The sequence below is a fragment of the Ursus americanus genome, chromosome 23 (assembly GCF_024610735.1).
Source record: "Ursus americanus isolate L20-20 chromosome 23, mUrsAme1.1.p, whole genome shotgun sequence".
Taxonomy (NCBI): domain Eukaryota; kingdom Metazoa; phylum Chordata; class Mammalia; order Carnivora; family Ursidae; genus Ursus; species Ursus americanus.
In genome coordinates, this window is record NC_142149.1 from 30,980,076 (window position 1) to 31,000,074 (window position 19,999).

The following is a 19,999-nucleotide window of genomic DNA, read 5'->3' on the forward strand; positions in this document are numbered from 1 at the left end:
TGAACCTAGCTGAACACAAATGGGTAGGAGCCCCAGCCTAAAACCCTTTACAAGTAAAGAAACTGGGTTCTAGGCATGAGAAATATTCTAAACCCATTTTCTCTTTTGGGTAGAACAGGAGCCGACATCTGTTGCCACTGCCCCAAGGCCTGGCTTCCTGGTTTTTCCTCACGCTGACCGGCAGGAGAATGTGTCCTCAGTCAATCCGGTGTGTTTCCACCCTCCCTTCTCCGCAGGAGCTTAATACCAACCAGCCTGACAGCACTCCCTCCCCCTTTCTCCAGCCGCATACCAAGATGGGTACACCTGGAGAAGCAGTGCTTTAAAAATGTCTCTACCATCACAGTGAACTGGTGAAGCTTCTAAGATATTAAGCAATCCATCATAACATTTGTGACCGGTTAACTTTAATTTGTCAAAATAAATCTGCAGTATTTTGCATGTTAGTAATACAGTGCTGGTATTGACAGGAAAAATCATCATCTGCTTACATAGAAACCTTCATTTAGGAGCACACCTTAGGAGGGAAATGGATATACAATAAAAGGCAAATGTAGGCCAAGCAGCGAGCCCTAGAGCGTAACAGGCTGGATGTCAGATTTGAGGATTATCTAATACAACTGTTTAGCTGCCAATCTGATAAAGGGAAGCTCTCAACCAGGTTACAACCAGAAGGGAAAAACAAACTCTGCTTTTTCGTAGCGCGGTGGCCGTCGTGCCTTCAACACTTGGTTGAATCAGTTCATCAGCATCAAAACTCAATTCCAGTTCCAAGACACAGGAGAATCTCACCACACAAACTATTCGGCCCCCCTTTCAGTGGCCCGCCGCCACCCCCTTCCTGCCAACTCTCTCCCTCCCAAAAGAAGACACGACGTGGCTTTATTATTGCAGACAAGCTTCTTAAGTGAATAAAGAATGCATACAAAATAGCATTTTAACTGAAGTCATACAATGAAGTCTCACTCCTGTTTATTATACAATGAATTGATAAAACAATCATTTCTAGTATATATCTTTTTTTTTTTTTTTTTTTTTTAAAGAACTAATACTTTCAGGGTTCTGACGACCACACTCTAGCCTGGGGGTAGGGCCCACACCTGCCCCCACTGAGGACTGCTCCTTAAGCCACTGTGGAGAAGCCTGGGCTGTCTGAATCATGGTGGAGGGTGACTGCCAGCCCAGCCAGAGAGATGACAGGTCCCAGCAGGCAGAGCCAGAACCCGGTCCTGGGGCTGCATGCCAGGAAATGTGGGCTTCCTCCAAATGTGGCCACTACCTGCCCAATCCAGGCCTCAGCAGGGCCATGTATGGGCCTTCCCTACACAAGTCCTTCCAGTAGTCCACACATAATGCTCTACAGATTAAAAACAAACCATCTTTGTACTGTGGATAGGAACAGTTGTAACAAAGTCATAGCTACATATTTTTCTCTACATTTTGTTTATTGAGACAAACTAATTAAAAGGCACAAACATAGGGCATGTTTACATGGACATTATAACAAACATATACATTAAAAGTGTAGGAATGTGTTGCCTTCCTGCTAAACAGAAAGTTCCTAAGCTTTTATATATACAAAAGTTGTACAATTTAATGTCCTAAAGTACAAAAGATCATTTATAAAATTATTTTACACTAAGTACTATTTTATTTTTTACTATGTAGTTCAACCCCCTCGAACTGTTTTGTATAATGACACCCAGATACCTGTCCCTGATGTAGGAAGTCCGCCTCAGATGTAAGGTGTTTGATGCTTGAACTGACACAGTGGGGTATAAACGGAAGTCATCCAGTTTGATAGTCAGTCCTGCAAACATTCTGCAAGATTAATACAACTAAATTCCATTTGTCTTAACTGTAAGATTAAAAAAGAAAAAAAAAAAACCAAAAACATATTGCAACTTAAAAAAAATCACAGCGTCTTGGTTTTAGTAACTTTTTTTAAAAACACAATGCTTTAAAAACATTAATGTGTGGCATGATGGTGTAAAGAGTATCTGTTTCCCTAACTTTTGGTTTCTACCTTATGTACAGAGATAAAACATTCTGCTAAGAAATAAAAAGCACATGTCTTGACGTGCACAATCATTGCTGGGTTTCTACAGGGAGTACAGATAGCTGTCTCCCTGAAAACACCACAAAGCTGATACAAGTGTTTTCTCAAAGAAAAAAAAAGTGATGTCCATATTTACAAAGTTGAACAAATCTGCACAATACTTGATTAAGAAACGGAAGGAGAAATTAAAAAAAAAAAAAGATACACTCTGCTTGTTCTGAAGGGGCATACTACCTAGTTAGTGGTTAGAATAAAAACTGTATACAATTTAATATAAGACATAAACTCTAGTGAGCAACTAACACATCTTTCCCTGTTGTAACATCAACAGGCTCTGATTGGGAGAGAGAGGGGCATATCACATCCCAGTGCCTCCAGCATCTTCCAATTTAAAGCAATATATTTTAACTGTCCCAAGTACTCCTTGGCTCCTGAACAGGAGTCCCACTGGCCTCTGTTGTCAGGAGTCTGCCTGTCCACACGCTTGACTTCTCCTCTGTCAGTTGAGGCCTTTTCTTACCAAAACACAGTTTGTATATTTTGGTTGTTTTTTTTTTTTTTTTCATTTTTTTTAAAAAGTCAACTACAATGCTATATTCCATCAGGATTAATATGCTGAGCAATATTTACATCTCCAAATATCAGGTCACAATCCCTATTATATGTTGAAGTTAGAATGATAAATTATCATATGCTTTGCATATCAGAGCTGGTATCACCTTTCCCATAGGGAATGCTGCCTGAAATTAACATATTCCCAAAGGTAAAATGCATATTCTCTGAAATGCATTTTATTATGACAATGCATGTATTTACTCATAAAAACAATAAACACAGACAATTCTACACTAGCTCTCTGTGGATTTAGAACTTCAGGTTAAAATGAGCCATCCGCCTTGTATAGGGAGAAGAGTTCTGCTAGTGTTTAGAATAAAATGATTTCTTGGGATTAGAAACAGTAATGCTGTTTTTTTATTTTGAAATGGATTTTGCTTTTTTATGATTGGTTTTAATTCTGGCATTTTACCTTGCCAACTACTACCTTGTTTAAGCAATGCTGTCAGCTAAAAGGAATTTCTGATTAAACTAAAGTGGTCCAGTGATAAGTTACATACACACCCTACTTTGAACAATCCCAGCCAAATTGGAGAAAAATGCTACTACGCTATTATTAACTAATGTAATAAAATCTCCCAATTTCATGGTTTACTTTTTGCTTTAATAAACTAAAAGTAAGTTGCTGGTAAATATTTACTTTAACCCATATTTTGATTTTATAATACTGTTCACCAAGGTGGTGATGTAGGCAAAGCTTGGGGTAAGAAAGGCATGCTCTCTACAGGCCTCATTGCTATATTGAGAGGGGCGGCTAACGTCATAGGTGTGGGCAGGTTCATGGGAGACGTGATGGTGACAGGGTGTGCTATATTCACTGGAGCAGTGACAGGGGTGGGAAGGTTGACTGGGGTAGTGAGTGTTAAAGGAGAGGTCATGGACAATGGACTGGTTATAGTTACAGGGTGCCCTATGTTCATCGGGCTGGTTATGTTAACTGCACTTGAAACATTGACTGGACTTCTCATGCTCATTGCAGCTGCCACCGTGACTGGGTTTGACATCGTCCCAGACGACACAGAGGACGTGATATTGAATGGAGTAGTGAGAGTCACGGGTGTCGTAGCAGCCGTGGAGGTTTGGCACAGGTTAGCAGCTTCTAAAATAAGAAGACAAAATGGCCTTTAGACTCCCCAAACAATGAACAAAATTTACAAACAGCTTCTGAATCAACTTTTTTTAATTAAAAAGGACAAACCTTTAATGAACGAAATTATAGTTCTCTACCAAGCGGTCAACAAGAAGGGAGGCTCTTTCCGAGCACAGGACTGGGGGTGCCTGAATCTCTTTTCTGATGCTATACCTCCCACAAGGCCTTGGGCGACTTGTTTAGCCTGGCACTTTGGGGTTCAAATTTAGATTTACTTACCTACCTCACAGTGATGCTGGGAAGACCAGTTAATTTCTGTAAGGCACTCGGGGGGTGGGGACAGAGATAGCAAGCAGGGCTTAGTATTCTCACTACCATCATGCAGGCAGAGCCAACCATCGGCAGGCCAGGAGAAAGCTTGTTTACACAGAGCTGGGCCGATGGTCACACAAGAACAGATTATCAGAAAAATCTTCTGGTAAGGCACACTGTAACTAGCAGAGAGAGTTGTGTGTCCTCAATGCTATGTACTCTAAAGCCTCAGAGGTGAGGCTACATTCTGTTAAGGTTTTAAAAATCCGTAAGTAGGGACTGACAAACAAGCTATTTTCTTATCCGCTTACTTCAGTCTTAGAAAAACTGTTTAAACAATCCTGTTGTTTCTGGTTAGGTTTCTTAACTATGTTAAGAAAGATAAAATATCTCTCAGTGGGTTTATATTCTCCTTCCCACTCCCATTTCTCCTTCACTTTCTGATGCTGACAAAATCACCCACTTTATGTCGTGTCATCTAACTGCACTGTTATACACGTCACCAACCATACCGAGGAGGACTAATTAAGCAAGAAGACCCTGCAGTGATTTGGGGGACCCTGGTCCCTGTTACCTAGCAAAGGCTGGGCACTGCTTAAAACTTCCCTCAGAAGTGACACCCCCACCGCACCCCTCAACAAAATTCAGCACCACCTGCTGGTGTGTCAGGAAACAGCAGTAAGAAGACAGATGAGTGGGCTACTTGTGTGTAACTCGGCTGTCAAAATGGAGAAATACATTTGAGACTAAAGATAAAGGTCTGCACACATCCCACACAAATGGCTCAAATCACCTCACGCCGACCCTGGAGTCGATAAGCAGCTCTCCCTTGATCAGTGTGATGAAACTCTGGCAAACTCCATACTCTATGTCAGGAATTCCCAAACCTGGCTGACGGTCAAAATCATTTATCTAGGGAGCTTTTTAAAAAAAATGGCTTCCCAGGAAATTCAATAGTGAGATTTAGATGGAACTTTGGAAATGTGTATTTTTAAAAAGTTCCTGAGATGGCGATCCAATTGTCACTCAGGGTTGGGAACTTATATTACCTTATTTAAAAAAAGAGACCTGCTGATTCAAGTTTAGGTTTTCAGGGCAGAAGTGTCCTCTCCTCCCAAATGTGACATTTTGCTAACATGAATACAGAAGTTTCTAACAGCAGTGGTCGTTTCCAGAGAGATTCATGCTACAAACGTGAATACAATAGCATTTTGTTTCATGGAGGTCAGAAGATGAGCTAAACAACTGAGTCTTATTGTACAAGCAAAATGAAATACAACACCAAATAGAAGCATGCAGAAAGAAAGAGAAAACTAACTCACTTCTGAGGTGATGGCAGCACTGCTAAGGGTATTCTTGTTTACACCAAAGGGGCTTTCGCTCTCACGTGTGCCATCACCACCCCCTCCCCCACCGGCACCTTTTCCTTTCAGTCTAACAGCATCCTTTTCTAGGACTTAAATAATTTTACTCTTACTCCTTCTCAAGTAAAACATCCTTCGTAACATGCTTCCACCCACCGTGCAACTGTCAGCATATATACATTCCCCCCCTTCTCCTAACAATAAAACATTTTATTAAATAATGACATTTGGAAGACAGGAGCAAGCAGCCGCTGAGGAAGGGTAGAAGGCCTATCTGGCTGCAATGCCAGTAGATGTATGAAAAAGGAAGCTATTCCTTTTATCTTTATCCAAGTACAGGGTGTTTGGAAGGGATCTGTGGAAGGGAACAGCCGTACTACATGAAAGCAAAGGAGGGAAGAAACTACACAGCAAAGGAATTATAGAGGAGCCTACAGGCAGAGGATTCCTTATGAATATAAAATAAAACAGTAAGACATGGCAGAGGTCAGGAAGGGAAGAAGGAATTTAGGAATCTCTCCCGTGGCTGATGGTACACTGACAAAATGATTGACTTGAAATGCCCACACGATAGTCCAGAAGCCAAAGCTCTAAGTTTTACGTTAAAGAGCTGTGTGGAGAACAGATACTCCAACGGATTTTTTTAATAAGACATATGAGAGAAAAGCAAACCATTCTCGGTTTCAGTAACAATTACAGTAAAGTCCCTAACCACGTAAGTACATACATGTTAAGCTAATGCCAGCTCCAGTGACAGACTGAATGAGATTAAGGGTAAGACCAAGAGAAGAGATATCAGCATCATAAAGCTAGAAACATGTAATAAATAATACAATGCAGAAAGAACATTAAAGAGCAGAAAGTAGCAAAGCTGTAAGAAAATAAACTTATGTACCATAAGAATATTTCATCCACCGCCAAAAGTGGGAATGTTTTAGAAAGGAAAAAGAGGAGCCCATAATGCATGGAGGTTGACATAAAAATGGAACTCTGAACATACATAGCAAAGGACCAAACCTGGCTTCAAATTTGTAAAAAAAGAAAATCAAAAGAACACGAAAAGAAGTACTAAGGATTTTTATTTGTTAAAGTAAAAAGACTTATCTGGAAGCTTGGTAGCTTTGTTGCTAACATAGTGTTTCCAGGTTTCCATGAAGCCAGATTCCCCATAGCTGTGGCTGCCTCCCTCGGGACCCCGGGGGCACACCGAGCCCACTGCTCTAGCAGCACCGTGAGCACTGGCCACCTCATCTTACCTTTCTTTCTCGCCTTGACAGCTTCTTCCCACAGTCTCAGTGTCTCCACCTGCTTCCCTGGCCAGCTCGTCACGTGCTGCGGCTGCGGCGGCGGCTGCTGCTGCTGCTGCTGCTTCTGGCTGCTGGTCTCCTCGCTCATGCACGCTACTCCAAAGAGAAACCACAAACGCGACATTTACCTTGAAAAAGTGCTGCCATTTTTTTCAAAATCTGAAACTTAGATACTTTGGCTCCTCATGTTTCTCTGACCTTTATCACTTGTCTTGACAGTTTTTACTATAGAGCATCTTCTTTTGCTGCTTCTGTCTATACTGGTCAAAATAGATAAATCAATAAAAGAAAAATAGAGAGAGCTGGGGAAAACCAATATAAAAGAGAAAAGAATTCTTTGCTGTATTAAAAAGCAAGTGTGTTTGAGAATGGAACTTGGGCAATATCAGCATGGACTAATTAACGCTCATCAAAATATCTAATAAAGTTGGTCACTAAAAGTAAATCTTTGCAAAGTTAATAAAGTATGACATGCTAGATAATAAACCCAATGTACTTACAAAAAAGCAAAAAAGGATGAGATTAAAACACATGAAACGTTCTTTCCAAAAACAAAACCAAACGTCGCTCTTTCTCACTCACTTCTGGTCACCTATTCTGAGCACTTGATGTTTCTGCTGCATGTAGTACATAGATAACGGAACACGGAACACAGACTTTCTCTGGTGGTTAGGGCAATCTCAAACACAAAGCCTGCGTGAACGTGAGTACTGAATTTTATCCGCGAGTCCCTGCAATAGTCTATCTTCAATTCTGAATTTAGGGTACGCAGAGTACTACACCTTCGAATGGATATGGTATCCCAACTCTACAGATTTGGGTTTGAAAAGCAAATTTAATGATGCCGCTTTCATCTTCAAGGTTATTTTATTAAAGGCATGTTACTAACTCAAACAGGAGTTAGGAGATACCAATGCTTAAGAACCTTCCTAACATTAAATAAAACCAACGAAAACTGCCTTGCAGCAGGTGCAACTTTCTAGCATGGCTTCTGCTGCCACAATCCTAAAACACTCGAGCTCTTTATTTAAACTCCACCGAAGAGGGACACGTTGAAAAACAGTTACAGGGAAATTCTGCTTTTTTAACTTGGGTGTTATTAGTAGACAAGCACAGGACTGAAAGCAAAATTAGTGGAGGGCTTGTCGATGCTGTTTGTATCCACACAGGTGAGGCCTATTTCCCACACCAGTATATACTCTCCACAGATGGGTGTTTACACACTTCAGTGACAGGAGAAAACATGTAAGATGAACATGAATGCAGTGCTGAGGGCACAGGGAAAATACCTTCAGTACATTATACAAACATCCAGATTTCATCAATCTGAAATGCAACAGAAATACAATCTGAAGTGTCACCTACTTTTACTGATGCCTTGTTTACATGTATTACAGTTGATACTTTGGCTCTGCCCGTGTGTCTTTAAGTGGCTGGTGATGTACGCTGCACTCAGAAGCTTCCCACAGATGTTACACGATACCTTGCCTTCGTGGCGCACCATGTGTGTCCGCAGTCTGTCTTTGGTGGCAAAGGCAGCAGTGCACGTCTGCATGAGGGAGGAAAACTTTTTTTAAATATAGACTATCCTGTTCTACTCATTTTAAAGTACGTTATATTCTAGGCATTATCCTATCCATGTCCGCAAGCAGACGGAGTTAGCTGAATTTTAATTGCATGTGTTACCTAGAATCGTAATCATAACAGAACATTTGGTGAATTTTAGACCCTTACATTTTGGGGGAAGAAAAAAATATCAACACAGAGTACTGAGAAGATGTGAGCTGTAGCATCAGTTAAACCTGGATTTAAATCCAGCTCCTTGATTCATGAAACAGTGTAACACTGAGCAAATTAACCTATCTGAATTTGTTTCTTCATCTGTAAAATGAGGGTAAAAATACCTACCTCCCAAAATTATTGGTGGGATTAAGAGTCTGGCCCAAGGCCTCGCACATAGCAGGCACTCGCTCAAATGACACTAGCTTCCTTCCTCAGATTGGATTTTTCTTAGGATTCAAATCACTTACTTAATAAAGTCAGTCATTAACACATTTAACTGAAAGGAGCAGAGAAAGACTTCCAGCCATAAACTAAAATTACTGATGTCTACAAAAGTCATTTGATTTAGCAAGATTCTTAACCTTTTCATTATCACAACTTAGGTCAAATAGAATCAACAGATTTTCAAACAACTAGAAAACGCTCCAATTTGGCAGACAAACATCCAATAAATGATAACATTTGGGAGAAAATTCCTATTTTCTTCTATTACAGTTAAAATCATCAACGCAAAAAATAATTTAAAGCATTTCATTCATTTATTCATTTCAAATACATAATGACTTTTGCAAGACAACAAATTTTTTTCTTGTAACGATAAATACTGTTGCCTAAGGAAAGGGAAATGTAGCTTAACAAAAACAACACATTTACATTTTTAAATGCTCTTGCCTCACAGAAATAGAAGCTGTCATTTATATTGTATAAAACAAGAATTCAAATGGACCACATTTACTCAAGTCAGTGATTCTAAGACTATTCAAGAACGGTGAGATTTGATTGGCTCAGACCTTCTGGATAATGTGCATTAAGTGCTACACTAAGGATAAGTCATTTTAACTCTTACTTGGCATTTGAAGGGTCTTTCTGTTGAATGGACATGTTTTACGTGACAGCTTAAGTGGTCAGGCCTGTGAAAGAGAGAGTTTCAACAGAAGATGTAATGGAACACACATTGAGAAATGCTACTCACGGTGATGTTTACATGCCTGGCAGCTTTGGGTGGAGAGCATTTTAAAGAAAGCTAGCGGAATTTCCAACTCCCCCTCCCCCCAGTGCAAGCCTCCCTACCTCTCTTACCATTAACAAAAGTCTTAGTCCTTTACCTGTTAATTTTTCTCTCCTAGTCAACATCAAATGTTAGGCCTTGGTTCTTTAAATTATAAAATACCCAAAGTTTTAGTCCTAACACTTGCCAGAGACAGCTACTACTATATTAACTTTTATTTAAAAGCCTTTAAAAATGGAAATTAGTGAAATGTTAGTAACCACAGAAAAATGGAAAAACGTCCTCCTAAACGTTATACTAAGAGTATCCAAGGTCATCCCAACTTCCAGGAAATAAGTTGCATTGATTTGCACAGTGAACCTCATGTCTAGTCACCCGACTGAATTGGAAACTGGCGGTTTTGCAGTGATAAGAATTATAGATGTGCCAAATGAAGGCCTGAATCCACCAAGGCACTTCTCCACTGAAATATTAAGCTAATCACTATGTCACCACTTGTCAACCACACCAAACTGGAATTAGACCTGGAAGTGTAATACTTTATCTATCATCAATCTCCTCTAATAACACAGGCCTGCCCACAGCTATTCTCACATAAACCTTCTAGGTCACAAGAGACAAAAGTGAAGTGCACTGATACCTAATGAAAAAAAAAAAAAGCAAAGCAAAATGCAGTACCTCGAGAAGCCTTTCCCACAAACACTGCAAGTATAGGGTTTGGTGATGCCTCCTTCATGAGACCTCACATGGTAAGTCATCCGGTCCTTCCTCTTGAAGCGCTGATTACAAACAGGACACTCGAAGGGCTTTTCGTCCGAATGGGAGAGCTTGTGCCGATTGAGGTGGTACACATCTCGGAAGGCCTTCCCACACATCTCACAAGCATGGTTCTTCTTGACGGGCTTACTGGGTTTCTTGACAGACTGGGTCACAGGCATAGCTGTGGTGCTGGCACTGCTGCTGGGGTTGGTGCCCGAGGAAGATGTAGTGACTGTTGATAAGATGCCAGCAATGGTCGAGACCAACGAAGTTCTGCTGCTGTCCCCAGCGATGGTGGAGATAAGGGGGACCACCGTGGTGGGGGTTTTCTTTGACCGGGACACCAACTTAATCCCTGTGTGGCAGGACTCGTGGCGCCTCAGGTGATAGCTGTCCCTGAAAGCTTTACTGCAGTAAGTGCACACAAATGAAGTTTTGGGTTTTTCTTTTTTAATCCCAATGGCATCCTTTAATGTTTCTGGCGCTGCTTGAGGTTTCTGAGTTATTGGTATTGGAAGCAATGGTTTCTGATCAGGGGGCTCCACAGCAGAGCTCAGGAGGGGCAGCAAGCTGTTCTGCGCTGCCTGCTGTTGGTGATGGGAGGCTTCGTGGGCCTAAAACCAAACATTTACACTTCAGAAACTCAGCCTCGCACAACGGCCTTCAAAATTCAACATGCTCCACACAACAGAGACCAGAAGAAACAATCCAAGAGCCCATAAGCTACTCCCTGCAGCAGAAATCCAGCAACCACCTAGTTACCCTCAGAGCTCCCAATACAAAGCATTAAAATCACTGTGCAGACACAAAACTTTTACGACTAAGCAGCTGACAGTGATCTTGCTTTCAAACAGCTGACTACACACCATCCTGGTTCATAAGGGACATACCAGCTGATGAAATCAGTTTGCATTAGTCTGTCAGTGCTGAAACCAGGTTTAAATAACTTGTCAAAAAAATTACGCTCCAGACTTCAGTATTTACCAGTACCTTACTGCAGTAATGCACACACTACACACTCACACACATATACGTATCATCCATTGGTCTATTTTACCTAGGAAAAGAAAGGCAGTCTTTCCCTTTCCATCAGAAAACTTAGTGACTGAGGAAGGAGGCTGTTGCTAAGTTAGCTCTCTGAAAACATGCACTATTTAAGTTTACTTTTCAAGTTTTCACTTAACTTTCCTACTAAAAGATCTGATTGAAATGAAACCTGCTATTAATCAGCCTAGAAGGCATCTGTGAAGGTAGTCTACAGCAAAACACCTGTCAGTTGTTTCTCGGTTCATTTGATCTTAAACTAGAAATCTGCACCCTTTAACACTAGTTGTTCAAACCCTAAACTCTCAAAGATAGACTAGCAAGAAAAAACAAACTATAAATAAAATTCCTTTCATTTTCATCTTCTTCCAGCACTTTTATGTTTCATTAAAGTATTAGACATTTGCTGTTAAAATGTGCTTCTCCACTCCAGAACTGGAAATTTTCTTTAGTTGCACTGAAACCAAAATTTCACCGGGGATCAGGTTCTTGGTATTTATGAACAGTTACTCTCTTGGTTTTGATTCTTTCAAAATTCTCCATACTGATAAACATTTAGGAAATGATGGAAAAAATTCCTGAAATAGTTCTTCCTGATACGTTGTACTTTACCAACGTTATTTTTTAAATTTTGACAGTGAGCCCAAGCCCCTATGCTTGAGTTTTGTAATCCTAAGAGGATACATGCACCCAGAGGTAAGAGTTCCAAATATTTTAAGCATACAACATCCTAGGAGGGGCCCATCCCATCATCTTAGACACTCCAGTCATTTATTTAGCCTTCTCACTCTATAATCACAAGTCCTACAGTTAACTTGATTAAGAAGAAGAAAACAAGGAGACAGACACACACATTCACACAGAGCTTCTTCTCCCTTAATGGGTAAGAATATCTACACATAGCTCCACATTTACTTGATGGCAGCACAACAGCTAAGCCTGGAACCAAGTCTCCCCCAAATCATTAAGAGGTGTGGTAGTCGAAGTTACCAGTTCCCATTTAATAATTTTGGTTGAATGCCCCTTTGAGTCCTGGAAGTACTCACAGAAATTGTGTGCTTACCTAGGAGTAGCTTTCTGGACTTAGGGATTATACTGAATTATAGTCCACTTTTAATTTAGTTAATGGAGCTCCTATAAATGTCAGTGTCTGCCCACAAGACATCAGTGGAAACTTAACAGAATTTGGATGCAAATCTTACCCCCTTTCCAACCTGGCTGTCGGATACCCGAGTTTCCATACAGTATACAAACAGTTAATAGCTGAAGATAGCTCAAGATATACAATTTCAAAGGCTAACGGATCAGATAATAGGGAATGCAAATCTTCTGGACAAAGTTCAGACTTATAGTGTTTAGAGGCATTTTTCAATTCTAAACAACCATTAGTTCGATGGAGTACTAAAAGCACTTACTGCCATTTTACCAATTCAGATGTCTGTGGCAACATAAAGTATTTTTACAGCATTGCTGAAGCTCACTCTCACACGAGGGTCACACCAGGTCCCTGCTTCTTGGGTGAAATGCTGTAGAATGCCTCGACCACTACAGGAATCACTCTCTGAGGATTCCTAGGATCCCCACACTTCTACATGAAGCCTTCTAAGAGGGGAACTGGGTTTCCCCAACTTGTTCTCTGAGGGAGAGACAGAGTAAAATAACAACCATGGCCTGCCTTCAGTTAAGTGATTAAAAAAAAAAAACAAAAAACTTTTGGGTAGACTTTTATTTGACGAGTATCAAACCAAAGCTTTTATTTTATCTCCTATCTCTTTCAACTTTAAGGCTTTTTAACCCTGCCCAAGCTTTCCTTTTTCTGGGGTTGGCAAAAAAACAAAACAGAAATGTTATTTCATCACCCAGGGTAGTAGGATATAGCACCATGAAATCTCCAGTGCCAGAGGGCAAAAAATTTTGTACTGAAACAAATTAGCATCAGTGAGTCATATCTTGAATGTCCTGTTAGGAGAATCATCCATCAAACATCTTAACAGTTATGGCTTTCACTTTCCACCAGGTTATCTGGAAAGCAAGCAGGTATTAAATTGTTTTAAAATATAAATTCAATAGTATGCTCTAGGAAACAAACAAGAGAGTTTAACTCTCCCATTTCCCCAGTAAAAATTACTTAAAACTGAAACTGAGTAAGTCTATTCATACCTTTCCATAGAAAAGACTGAAATATTCTCTTTACCCATTCAACTGTCCTCGGCTCTAAATTATTTTCCAACAGTTTTCACTGCACACATTGCCAAGCCCAGGATCAAATATTAGCTTTCACACTTCTCCATCAGGTGGAAAAAAAGATTTTAATTGCTGAAAAAAAATTAAATAATATAAAATCTAATTAACAAGTTGATCAATAAATGCTTGGCATTTGTCTTATCCAGAAAAAGAATAAAAGTATTCCAAAAGATTGTTCGACTAGCTTTCCAAAAAGTAGTTATAGGTTTTTCCTTTACATAATATAGAACTCTCCCTTTTTTTTCAATCTCCATGAAGTTTACGGGCAGCAGGTTTAATATGGTAAATCTAAATCATTCCTCACAGGAAAATCACTTAGGTGGCCCATTAATTCCATATTTAAATGACCATTTGAAAATTTTTTTTAGAGAGGGCATTTGCCACTTTTACATCAATCTGGATGCCAACTAGTTATGTATCATATCTTTCCCCATGCATTTTTAAGTTGACTTAAAGCATGATAAAACAATACCAGATCAGAATGAGAAAAAGAAGTTTGTGAGTTCCATAATTTTGCATATCTTCAATTTTAAGAAGCCAGAATATATTCCAATTAACTACTTAAAAATCAAATTACTCACATTTGAGAGAAAATAGGTCTTAAAACAATAAACCAGCTCTACATAATAGGTAATGTTTGAATTATCCAATTCCCTGTATTAACTCCACTGGGATGGGTCCAGTGGCTGGGAGGATTTTCTGAAAATTCTGCATCCATTCCTGGTTAGTTTCAAAAGGTCTCAAGCGCCCAAGCAACGCGTCTGGGATTTGACGAAGTTATTCAAAGAAGGAAAATAACCCAGAGAGGCGGGAAGAACGCATTTAAAGTGACAAGCTTCCTAACCTCCTCTGGTTCCGAAGTTTCCCGGTGAGCTCATCACTACTGCCCACTAAGTGCTTCGTTTGCAAATAGAAATGAAGCAGGGAAAAAATAAGTTCCAGCCTAGGTCTTCCCAACAGGGGTCCCCCACCTAAAATGAGCGGGCAAGAGGACTGCCAACGTATCGGCTACAGTCACTTTCAAGTTTCTTGCAAAAAGTGTAGACCAACACCCCAACGAATGACTCATCTGGGGGCTTTGTAAGCCGACTTTGTTTGCTCTCTTCACTTTCCGTCTCCCCCACTTGGTTGGAGGAAACGTTCGAGGTGGGACGAGAGGGAAAAGCGCTCCGGGAGAAGGTCGGGCCTCCTGGAGTCCCGGCCCCCACAGCTCCCCCCGCCCCGGCCCGGCTGGGGGATTCCCCGGGCTGAATGGGACGGCGGGAGAGCTGGACAGAGGGACAGGGTGTCAGCTGCCAAGGCTCGGCAAAGGCTTGCGAGAGAAAAAATGTAAATCCAGTGAAAAAGTTTGGGGAGGGGATACTCACTCACAACACCCCCCAACAGGGTAAACACAAGAGAGGGGTGGCGGGAAGGGGGAGTGGCGGGGAACCCAGGGATACCCGCTATTCGCAGGGATGGGGGGGTCAGAAAGTCAACACACACACACACACACACACACACAAAAAGAGGAGACGGAGGTGAAAAGGAAAGAGCGAGCGGAAGATGGATGAAGTGCGTCTGTTGTGTGTGTGGGGGGGTCTCAGAGTAGGACCTGGGGACCCCCCCAGCCCCCGATGAGGGCCCGGGCCGGGCGCACTGTGGCCAAGCGGCCCGCGCTATCCAGCGGCCCGGCGCCCTCCTTTCTCTGGGCCGCGGGTGGTGACAGCGACCGGCCTCCTCCCTTCCCCTTCAGGGCGGGAGGGAAGGGTGTGTGCGTGTGCGTGAGTGTGCTAGGGGGGGCCCGGGGTTCACCCCGAGGCCTGCTCTCTCTCCCGCACCCCGTGAGGCCGCCTCCTTTCACCTCAGCAGCCCCGCTCCGCCGGGGCGGGCGGGCGGAAAAACAAAGGGGGATTAAGGCCGGGCCGGAGAGCGGAGCCGGGAGGGAGGGGAGGAGGAGCGCCCGCCCGCCCGCCAGCCCCGGGCCCGGCCCCCCTGTCCCCCCCGTGCCCCCCCGGGGGGGCCCCCAGTACCTGGAACAGGAACGCGGTCCAGTTGGCCTCCATGGCTGCGGCGGCCGACCCCCCTCCTCCCCACTCCCCCCGCTCGGGGAGCCTCCTCAGCCGGAGGAGGCGACAACAAAGCGGCGGCGGCGGCGGCGGCGGCAGCGGCAGCGGCGGCTCCTCAACATGGCAGCGCCGAGCGCGGCCACTTCCGGTAACCTCCGGGACGCACCACCGCCGCGGCGAGCGCGGGCGGGGGGGGGAGCCCCGACCCGGCCGCCGCCGCCCCCAGCCGCCCGGACCCCTTCTGGGCGTCCCCGCCGCAGGCTCGCCGCCTCGGAGCTCAGCCAGTGCCCGCCGGCGGTGGGGTCAGGGCCCCCGCGGGGGGGCTGGGGTGGGGCCGGGGGCGGGGATGGGGCGCGGCGTCCCCCCCCGCGGGGGTGTGTGGTGCTGCGGTCCGCGGCTCAGGCAGCTGGAGCAGGGGGAGCGCAGGAGAGAAGATGGAGGACGCCAGGGTCTGGCGCGGGCTCGTTGGGCACTGCTGGGCCGTCTCCCGGGACTCAAATGCCGACTCAAATGCCGTGCCCAGCAGCGTCGCGTCCCTTTCAGACCCTCAGCGGAAGGCACAGGCCACGGCGGTCACCCGGCTCCTCAGTCCCATATGCACAGCACAGCCCGCGCCTCCAAATTGGGGGAAGCCCCTAGGACTTCGAATGTCTCTCCCCTCTGGTATTTCATCCCCAGCCAGCTAAACCCTCCGCACTCCTGCTACAATATGCGTCTACCTCTGAGTGGCCTTCCAACTCGAGCAAGGAATCCCACTGGGGTGCAGCCTCAGATCCTCCCAGCTGAGGGAAACACTTCCCACGCGTCGAGATGTCATTACTGGCTTATTCTTGGGTGAAGGGCTGAGCTTTCCCATCCTCTCCTTAACTTCAGATAGGATATGAAATTTTACCCGAACATCCCTCTCTCCCGCCAAAAAAAAAAAAAAAAAATTAAAATTAAACAATAAAAACAAGCGAGAAAGTATAGACAAGAAATCATTTTAGTCCTTTAGTACAGTCTGTTTCCTCACCCCACAAAACAAAAATCGAACTTGTGGTTGGACGGCGTCAGATGTCACTGAGGTGACCCCAGCCTCTGTTTGCAGTTCCAAGTCTTCCGTGTAGGCGTCACTGCTACTGGAACTTTGTATGATGATGTCCTGAACGTTTGCTAGCCTTTCCTCACAGAGAGGTAGCTACTGGGTATATCAAAGACAAGCTATTATTAAACAAGTGTCTCCAGTCCAAGAAGTCTCCTGTGGCGGGAAATGAGGGGGCAGGCTGTATCAGTGATATTTTTATAAACTCTGGTTTAAAAAAATTCCTCAGATTATTTCAAGACTTCAACATCTTTCATAACCAACTGTCTCTTATCTCATACACTCCATTTATTCCTCTCCAGACACATTCTAATCAAGGTGACCATCTTGAACTTCCCCTGTACTTACACAACAGAAATAATACGGTTGCAGAATTCTATTCGTAAAAGAAACTAAAGAGATAGAGTAATGACAGTCTGTTTCCCTTCCATCCATCCACTACACATGTATAACCCCTCCCACTGTTTCCTTCCCTCAGTCACCAGAATGAAAGGGCTGGAAACGTTGGTCTGGTTCCTTTTAGAGTCGATTCCCTATTGGACATTGCTTGGAGGCCTTGGGGATGAATGAGAAGTTCTGCAGGATGGATCAGTAGCAGAAGCAGGTAGCACATCACGGAACAGGTCAGCCTAAGACAGGAGGGGACAGAAAATGATGAACAGTTTCTCACACATCCCTCAGCTAAGCTGCTAAAGTGGCCCCTAGGTCTCCTATAAAAATGTCCATTCCTCTTTTGGGGAGAAAAAATGTTTCAGGTTTACATGCACATGCAAGATAAGGAGTGAACTAAGATGTAAATCTAAGGGAATTAACTACATAAACTAAAGCATTTCTGTTCTGACCTTGGACACTGCCTATTCTTTCATTTTCATTCAGTGAATCCAAGTTTCTGCTTCTTGCACATTCACTTCAAGGTCTATATAATTCATCCACGAAGTTTTCTTCCTCCCCAGTTTAGCCTCTCCTACTTTGCAGCCTTTCATATTGTGTAGAAAATGTAGCTTAAGGATAATGAAAACTAGTACTCATGAAGACCATTATTCTACTGACAATATTGCTGGACTCTCTTGAACTTCTTACTCTGGGATCTAGAAAACCTTCTCCAGCAATCTTTCTCCCAGCACCTCTGGAGAGGGGTTTTCCCACTAACAGGAAGTAGAGGTCAAGTGAAAACAGTTCAGTTCTCATTACTGAAGAAATGGGATTCAGAAGTATCACTTTTCTTGAGGAAAACGGCTAATTTTATCTCTAGCCATGAGAGGAAAACAGAATTCCTGATTGTTCCCCAAACTCTCCCTTAAAAAGAAAATTTATTAACTTTTTAAATTCAGATGAAATTTTAAACCTTAGGATACTTTCCACTGGGAAAATATCCAAAAGTTTGGACCAACTACTCAAAAACAATCAGCTCCAAATGTTTTGAGGAATATAATGAAACTAGTAAGATCAAAGACTCCATCCTTAGAAGGGGCATTTCTACCCTTAGGACAGACAATATCCTTAACTACAAACAAATGAGCCCCTCTTCAAGCCAGCTTCCATAGACCATACTGGGGCCCAGTCAAAAGACTAGGGATGTCTAAAGACAGTAAATTCATCCTGATTATTGTAAACAACTTTCAGTGGTTGAATCAATGGTGTTACCTTCAGATATAATAACTGAAAATTTGTTGCCTAAGAAAAAAGAAAAGTGTGCCTATATCCACCCAAATAAAACTCAGATCCCCTCCCCATCTTGTTCAGGTTCCTCTTTCCCATCTCCTCTGCCCCAGCTTGTATAACCTGTCACTTAACATTTCAGGGTCTCATTTCTTCATCTGGAAAATGAAGACAAAATAAGTACCTATCTCAGAGGTGACTTGCGAACTAAATGAGTAATATATATAAAATGCTTAGAACATTTCCTGTAATATAACAGTGCTAAATAAGTATTTTTATTGGTGCTATTTAGTGGTTCTAGATTAACGTTGGGGCTGGAAATGGTACATAACTGAGCCAGTTAATTACTCCTCTCTCTCAAAGTAACAGGCTTTTACTATACCTCACCCCCCCTTTTTTTTTTAATATTTAGAAAGTGACCGTGCACAGGGGCCACACCCAGTGTGGGGAGAAGGATGGGAGAGGGAGAATCCTGAGCACACTCCCCCCTGAGCAGGGAGCCAGTGGGGCTCTATCCCAAGACCTGAAGACCATGACCCAAGCAGACACCAAGAATCAAACAACCGTCTGAGCCACCAAGGCCACCCCCCCTTCCAAAGAGCCCTAAGGTAAGTGGCCAAAAGGCTAATAACAGAAGACAAAGGACGATGCCTGTTGAGATCAGCTTTTCTATGTGTGTCTCGCAGACTCAGTCGAGGAGCATGCAACTCTTAATCTTGGGGTCGTGAGTTCAAGCCCCACGTTGTGTGTAGAGATTACTTAAATAAATACTTAAAAAAAAAAAAAAGATCAGCTCTTCAAAGGCAAGTTTTAGCAAATGTTAGAAAGTAACAGGATATTTCCTTCCTATTTTGGAGAGGATTTTAAAATCTGAGTACATTAAGGATTATAATTAGATTTAGAATCCTAGGGATAGAAAACATCTCTGCTGTTGTCAATTACCTGTCCCCAAGTTAAGACTCCTCAACAAATTGAAAACAAATCAAATCCAAAAATTTCAGCAGGGAAGATCTACTTCAAAGTTAGAAGAGGCTTCATATCTGGCAAGTTAATGGACTAATTCTTCATGCAAAAAAGCTAGAACTGACAATGAACAAATCTACTAGTAAAAACCAAGAATGCAATATTTGCAAGTACCAAAAAAAACAAAAAACAAAAAAACCCCACCAAACAAAGAAAAAAACCCAAAACTGACAAGAGAGAAATGTTACCCTTCATTACCAGCCTCAATGCAATCGAGGAGGAAAGAAAGCACATTTTACCAAAAGGAACACCTCCCAACCCCCCCAATCAAAACAAAAACACCACCACCCAGCAAAGCTTCTGAGAGGAAAGCAGAAGTCATCTCCCTACCCCCCTGCAGTCCACCCCAACTTCATAACCACACTAAGGGCTTAAACCAATCGCCTGTGGCCCATGTGGTCAGATGTTGGGTTTGTGTTTCAATTCTACCACCTAAAGTGTCATCACTAGTTATTTCTGCTTTAACTGGTAAGGTGAGGAAGGGGAAACAATGGAGAATTTTTTTTCTGAATACCTATTTAAGTTCCTTGACAGCTGGACAGTCACAGAGAACAGAAGTACAGGAAGCAAATCTACCCATTTTCCTGGTAGGCATTTAGTTCA

General features: G+C 42.8%; 1 protein-coding gene across 6 annotated transcripts; it reads right to left on the minus strand.

Moving 5' to 3' along the window:
* Positions 1–385: 385 nt before the first annotated feature.
* Positions 386–16,550, minus strand: VEZF1 (vascular endothelial zinc finger 1). Of its 6 annotated transcripts, none has more exons than XM_087854535.1 (6): positions 16,249–16,550; positions 10,217–10,911; positions 9,377–9,440; positions 8,113–8,314; positions 6,697–6,843; positions 386–3,773 (listed from the first exon to the last, which is right to left on the minus strand). In XM_087854535.1, the coding sequence occupies exons 1-6, from the start codon at positions 16,303–16,305 to the stop codon at positions 3,346–3,348; spliced, it is 1,593 nt and encodes a 530-aa protein (XP_087710661.1). In that variant the 5' UTR covers positions 16,306–16,550; the 3' UTR covers positions 386–3,345. The 6 variants fall into 6 exon arrangements, with proteins under 6 accessions (XP_087710661.1, XP_045629665.1, XP_045629663.1 ...); XM_045773709.2 differs by lacking the exon at positions 16,249–16,550 and adding an exon at positions 15,598–15,836 and having other exon boundaries at positions 8,113–8,296; XM_045773707.2 differs by lacking the exon at positions 16,249–16,550 and adding an exon at positions 15,598–15,836.
* Positions 16,551–19,999: the final 3,449 nt, after the last annotated feature.